The following is a 6,548-nucleotide window of genomic DNA, read 5'->3' on the forward strand; positions in this document are numbered from 1 at the left end:
TAGGCCGCGGCCTAAGCCTATCACCTACAATAGTCAAAGACTCTTATATAATGCCCTCCCTCGAGCGCGGCGTAGTGCTGCCCTATTAACGGCTCCCGTATAATTAGGCCCGTGCCGCGGGCTCTTCCCTGCCCTTTCCCGTTAATAGGGCCGGCCCTACTAGCCCTATTATCCCCGCGCCCGTTAGCCCGGGCAGCTAGGACCCGGCTCTATACTCGTCGGCCGGCTAGCCGTTTAAATAGGGGCGTAACCTATTATATACGCCCCTAGGTAGCCGGCGGCTAGTCTAGACCTGCGTAAGCCTTAGGTTGCCTGTCCCCTCTGCCTTAGGCAGCATCCTCTACTAAGGGGTATATAAGGCGGCATCCCCCCCTTCCCCCTTCCCTTCCTTCTCTCTCTTCTTTAACCGTAGTAGCAGTATTAATAGGTAAGTTCCGCTCTACCTAGGGCGTTAGTCCGTTCCTAGCTATATAGGCCGCTCTATTAACGTATGCTCGCAGTAGTAGCGGTAGTAGCAATAATAGCCCTAACAACAACAATAACTCTAACTAGTAAGTTCCGCGCCTTATAGAGCGGGAGGCCGTATTCCGTCGTACTAACTTCCGCGATAGACATATCCGCTTCTCCCTCTCCCACCTCCTCCTTCTCGGAGCGTGCGGAGTCGTTCGTCGACGCCGTGCTAGCCGCGGCCGACGACGACTCCGCCGCTGCCGCCGCTCCTACCCGCGCCGCTGCCACCGCTCCCACCGCCGCCGCCGCCGCCTCTGCTACGCTATTCGCTCTCACGTCGCCCCTTAGGGTAACGACGCCGTCCCCGCCGCCACCCGTGACGCCCGGCCCCTCGGCCCCCGCCTCCGTCTCCGCTACCCCCGTAAGTCCGTAATCAGGCAAGCGTAATAGACGTTATCCGCTAACCTCCTATAGCATAAGCGCTGGCAGGCCGGCGCCGCCCGCTCGGCCCCTATATGCGTTGTGCGTCGCAGGAGCTCGACTACCCGACTAGGCCGGCGCGCCGCGGCGGCAGCTGCTACTAGTGCGCGCGAGCCGGCCGCGCCTATAAGGCGGCGCCTCCCGTCCTGCTCGCTGCGGCGTCGGCTTAGAAGGCCGGCTCGCACGGGCAAGCGCGGGGGGCTACTAAGAAGCGCCTTACCGCCGCCGCCGCCGCCTACCGCAACCTCCGCGCCCTCGAGCGATGGGGCCTTATGCCTAAGTAAGTCCTACTCCTCCGCTCCCCTATTTCCGCCTCTAACGCACCCGGCGCCAGGGACACTACCTCCGTCGCCCTATCGGCGGTCCCCTTAGCCGTGCCCGCCTCCGCTACCGCCGCTGCCCTTGCCGCCGCCGCTGGCCGCCGCCCCTCTGCCCCCGGAGCCGCCGCCGCCGCCGACTAGCTTACGGGCTTAGAGGGCCGCCTTAGCGCCCTAGAGACCGCCGCCGCCGCTAATAAGAAGGAGGAGGCCGATAAGGACGACGATAACGAAGATAATAATAACGATAAGGAATAGGCCCGGGTAGTCTAGGGGCTCCGCCCCGTAATAAACGCTGTTTTTGTCTCCGCCTATACTATTGCGCTTATATTGCCTATATTACCGTAACTGCCCCCTCCGCTATGCCTACTTCGTGGTCCTGGCCTAGGCTACAATCGGTAGTCCGCTAGTCCGTCGTTCTCGTCTACCGTTCCGAATAAGGCTTCGAACTTATCGAGGGCTACGGTTCCCGTAAACTTATATATAGGTTCCTACGTAAGGTCGAGATACCCGCGCTACTTAACGAGGACCTCCCGGCGTTTCCCCCTACCGACCTTTTTCTAGCGCGCGGCCTATATCTCTTCGACCTCGAACTTATCCTCTCCCTTTACCTCGATTACGGGCGGTTAAGCGTCCGCTGCTTCTTATCCGGGCAGCGGGTTAAAGGAGGCTCTACGAAGGAGGTCTATGTTAATCTTATTATAGACCCCCGTTAGGAGACTATCGAGCTCTATAACCTACGGGCTAATAACCCTCCGTACCGTAAACTTCGCGTATAGCTAGTTAAGCTTCTTCTTTAGTCGTGCCGACCTATAGTTACGGAGGTCTAGCTATACCTTATCTCCTACCGCGAACCTATCTACTAGGGCCCTAGTCTTATTAGCGTGCCGCTCCTAATCTTACGCCGCGGCGGCTATCGCGGATTAGCAATAATCCGTGGTCTCCTATAGCTTTCGTACGAACGCGGAGGCGCGGCCCTCTAGTAACGCATTGCTATACTACTCCGCTACTACGTCTACGGTAAAGGGAACTAGTAAGGGTAGTTCGAAGCTATACGTTGCAAAGAAAGGGGCTATCCTAATAGAGGTATATAGTCTACTATTTAACGTAAGTTAGGCCGCGGGGAGCCACCGGTCCTAGTCTACTTAGTTGCGGGCCACGATAGCCCGTAGGTAAGCCTACGCCTCCTAGTTAACCCTCTCGGGCCCTCTATCGGTCTATAGGTAATATACCGTGCTAAGCAGCTACGTAATCTAAAGCAGCTAGCATAGGTGCTACTAAAAGCGGCTAGTCTAATTCGATCCCCTATCGCTTATAATAGAGGCTAGTACTATAGGAAGCGCTCTACGTAGGATTCCGTATCTATAGACGGTATTAGCTTTAATACTATAGACTTACTAAGTCGGTCCTTAATTACCTATATATAGCGGTTGCCGCCCTCTATAAGTAGGAGGTCCGTTATAAAGTCTATCTATATATATATATAAAACCGGTCGGGCACCGGAAGCTACTTAAGCAGCCCCTTAAGCTGCGCCCTCTAGATCTTCGTGCGGCCGTAGATATCGCAGTTACGGAGGAAGCGACGCACGTGGTACTATAGGAGGGGCTAGTAAAAGTCCCTCGCAAGGCCTACTACTATGCCCTATCTACCTAGGTGACCTACGACGCTAGAGTTATAGATAAGTTAGACTAGCCTCCCTTAGAGCTCGTTCCGTTTATCTAGCTCCGGCGGTCCCTCCTTCTCCTTAGCTTCCGTAGTATACGGTGCGCCCGGTACCTATAGTCTCCCCCGCTAGCGTAGATGCCCCCGTAGGTCGATATAGCAGTCGGCCACCTATACCTTTAGCTTTAGCTTTAGATCTAGGCGTCGAGCGCCGGACTTAACGGCGCGGCGCACGCCCTCGTAGGTGCGGTCTAGAGCCGCCATCCTATCCTATAAGCGTTGCAGGGCCTTATCTTAGAATACTCTCGCCGCGCGCGCCCCTAGGCCGGTCTATCCCTCCTCGCCGGACCGAGGCAAGGGCGTAGGGGGAAGCTTATTCGCTAGCACCGCGTCTTCCTCTACTAGGGAAGCTCCTATATAAGTCCGTAGTGCTTCCTACGGGATAAGCTATAGATCCCGGGCCTCGATATCCGCTCCCGTCGGCCGGTCTTAATCCCTCTAGGAAAGCGCGTCTAGGACCGCGGAGTCCCGCCTAGGGCGGTAATTAATCGAGAAGTTAAAGCGTAAGAGATACTCCGCCTAGCGGGCTTACCGCTCCGAGAGGTGCTAGCAAGTTATAAAGTACTCGAGGTTCCTATAGTCTATAAGAACCTCGAAGCTCTTATAGCTCCGGAGCTCCGCTTACTATTACTCGAGGTAGCTAATAATCGCTAGTATCTCCTTATCGTAAATAGCGTAATTCCGCTCTACTAAGGTTAGCTTACGAGAGTAGAATGCCACCGGTTACTTCCGCCCGTCTACCTCCTAAGAGAGCGTTCCTCCGAGTGCCTAGCCGCTATAGTCCGGTTTAACTAACGTAGACCGGTCGAAGTCCTACTAGAGCAGTACCGGGGCTTAAGAGAATAGGTCCTTAAGCGTGCGGAACGCTCCTTCCTATATAGGCCCCTAGCGAAAGGCGGTCCGCTTTCCGGTAATCTCGTTTAAGGGCATTATAATATAGGAGAAGCCCCTAATAAACATCCTATAATAGTTCGCGAACCTAAGGAAGCTCCGTACGCCTATCTACGTAGTTAGGGCAGCCTAGTCCCGAATCGCCTAGATCTTTATAGGGTCCGCCTATATGCCTACGCCTACGTAGATAATAAAGCCTAGGTACTTAACCCTCTTAACCCCGAATTCGCACTTATCTAGGTCGAGGTAGAGCCTATAAAGTTAGAGGCGCTCTAGGACCCTCCGCACTTTCCGTATATAGTCCTTATAGGAGCCGCTCGTATAGATAAGGATATTATCTACGTATATAAAGGCGAACTCGTCGAGGAAGTCCTAAAGCACGTTATTAATATAACGCTAGAAGGTAGCGGGCGCTCCTAAGAGGCCGAAGGGCGTTATAAGCTACTCGAATAAGCTATAGCGTATATAGAACGCCGTCTTCTACTCGTTACCCTCCGAGATCCGCACCTTATAGAACGCCTATTTTATATCTAGCTTCGTAAACCACTTCGCCTTCGAAAGGTTATAGAGCGTATCTAAGATTAGGGGCAAGGGGTAGCGGTCCGGCCTCGTAATTGCGTTCAGGGCCCTATAGTCGTAATAGAACCGTATCCCGCCCCTTAGTTTACGCACGAATAGGACCGGCGCTCCTACTTCGGAGCTACTTACTTAAATAAAACCCTTATCTAGGAGGTCCCTTAGCGTCTTCTTTAGCACTAGTAGCTCCGCGTATAATATACTATATAGCGGTCCGAACGGTACGGGTAGTTCCTGCCCCTTCTTATCGGTGCGGAGTACGATCCTATAGTCTACCCCTAGCTTATACGGGTTAAGCTTATCCGCTTCCTAGGACTCGAATAGCGGTAGGAGGTCGTAAAAGCGCTCCGGTATCTATTGCCGTAGCTTAGAGGGCGACTTCGGCTTCTTCGTCTAGAGGGCCTTATCGATGTCTACTAGGCTAACTACGTAGACCGCTACGTTAGCCGCTGCCCGGCCTTGCCCCCGCTCTACCCGTCGCACGGTTCCTACGAAGATAGAGGCAAGGACTTCTTATACCGAGCATAAAGCTCGCACGCCTAGTCCTACGCCTACGGAACCATTGTCGTAGCGGACCCACCGTTACGTAGGCCTAAACTATAGCTTCCTCTAGTACGGAACCGAGTATAACTCTATATATAATAACTAGGGTTTCCCGAGGATTAAGGGAAACTCTAGTTAGGGGATTATATAGGCCACGATAAGCTTATAGCAACCGTCGACCTCTATAGCCAGCCACGTAATGCCCCTAATTACCGCACCCTCTATCGCGCCTAAGGCGCCCTTTACTCGCCTTAGGGCGATCTTTTCTACCGGCACTTATATCTCTCGCGTAAGCGCCTCGTTAACTACGGCGTAGCACTAGCAGCCCTCGTCTATAAGGGCGGCAACGGGCAAGGAGTTATTAATTATAACCTATATTAAAGTAGGCTCCTCTTCTATACGGGCGGACAATTCTTCCTTCTCCTTTGCTAGTGCTAGCAATTAGGGCTCCGGAGCCCGTCTTTACTCCGGAGCTACTCTTTTTCCTCCGGGCCTAAGGGGGCGGAGTCCTCCTTATCGTCTAAGGCGAGGAGCGGTTCTATCTTCGCTACTTAAACCGCCACGGGCCGCTTAGCTAAAAAGAAGGGGCATTTTAATATAAAGTGCGTAGATACTCCGTAACGTAGGCAGCGGCCGTTAGCCTTTCTCTTCCCGATTTCCTCGCTCGTTACCTACTTCGCCTGCTGCTTAGAGTGCGGGGCGGTATAGGGGGTGGTCGACGGCGTCTTCTTACCGCGTCTAGCCCGGTCCGTGCGGGTAGCCGATATTAGGGTATCCCCGTCCGTGTCGATAGCCGGTTATTTATCTTACGGAGGGGCGGTGATCCCGTCGCCGCTATACGGCGTGCGCTTACGGAGCTTCTAGAAACGCGGCGTCTACTCGTAGCCCTAAGCCACCTTTATTAACCGGCTTACGTACTCGCCGTAGTTAGTAGGCATAATCACGGGGATAAGCAGCTCCCGTAGGGCCGGCGTGATCGAATTCCGTAGCTATATAAGCTTCGCGCTATCTTCCTATACCGTAGTCCCCGCTGCCCGTGAGAGCGTCTCTTCGAAATCGGGAAGGAATTCGCTAAAGGTTTATCCGTCTCTCTGCTTAAGGGTCCGTAGCCTATCTTACGCCTTCTCCCGCTCCTGCACGTTGCCGAACGTATATATAAGGTATTAGAAGAAGTCTTATAGGTCGCGTCTGCTACTAGGGCCGCCCTTATCCTAGAATCCGGAGATCCGCCGTATCTAGGGCTCCGGCAGCGTATAGAGGAGCGAATACCACGCTATGTCGCGATAGCTATTTAGGCCCTATTTCTCGTCGGTTATAAACTTCGTCTATAGCCGGCTAAGGAAGAAGTAAAAGGACTCCGGCTTGCCGTCCTAAGTCGGCTAAGGGAGCGGCTTCCTCGTCGGTGGTGTCGCCGCCGTAACCGGCGTTGCGGAGGCCGTAGGGGTTAAAGCCGGTCTCGTAGACGGCTCCCCTAGTACAGCGAGAACCTCGTCCTTCTCGCTAGCCGTCGCGCTTCTAATCGCTTCTAGGATAGCTGCGATACTTCCTATCCGTCCGGGGAGGGGCGG

General features: G+C 54.1%; 1 protein-coding gene across 1 annotated transcript; it reads left to right on the forward strand.

Moving 5' to 3' along the window:
• Nucleotides 1–490: 490 nt before the first annotated feature.
• On the forward strand, nt 491–1,391 carry HRG_02769 (uncharacterized protein; the record flags this gene model as incomplete). The annotated part of the gene is made up of 5 exons (XM_044861240.1): nt 491–551; nt 612–871; nt 925–972; nt 1,101–1,210; nt 1,265–1,391. The coding sequence occupies 5 exons, from the start codon at nt 491–493 to the stop codon at nt 1,389–1,391; spliced, it is 606 nt and encodes a 201-aa protein (XP_044722266.1).
• Nucleotides 1,392–6,548: the final 5,157 nt, after the last annotated feature.

The sequence above is a fragment of the Hirsutella rhossiliensis genome, assembly GCF_020360975.1.
Source record: "Hirsutella rhossiliensis strain HR02 chromosome Unknown scaffold00003, whole genome shotgun sequence".
Lineage (NCBI taxonomy): Eukaryota > Fungi > Ascomycota > Sordariomycetes > Hypocreales > Ophiocordycipitaceae > Hirsutella > Hirsutella rhossiliensis.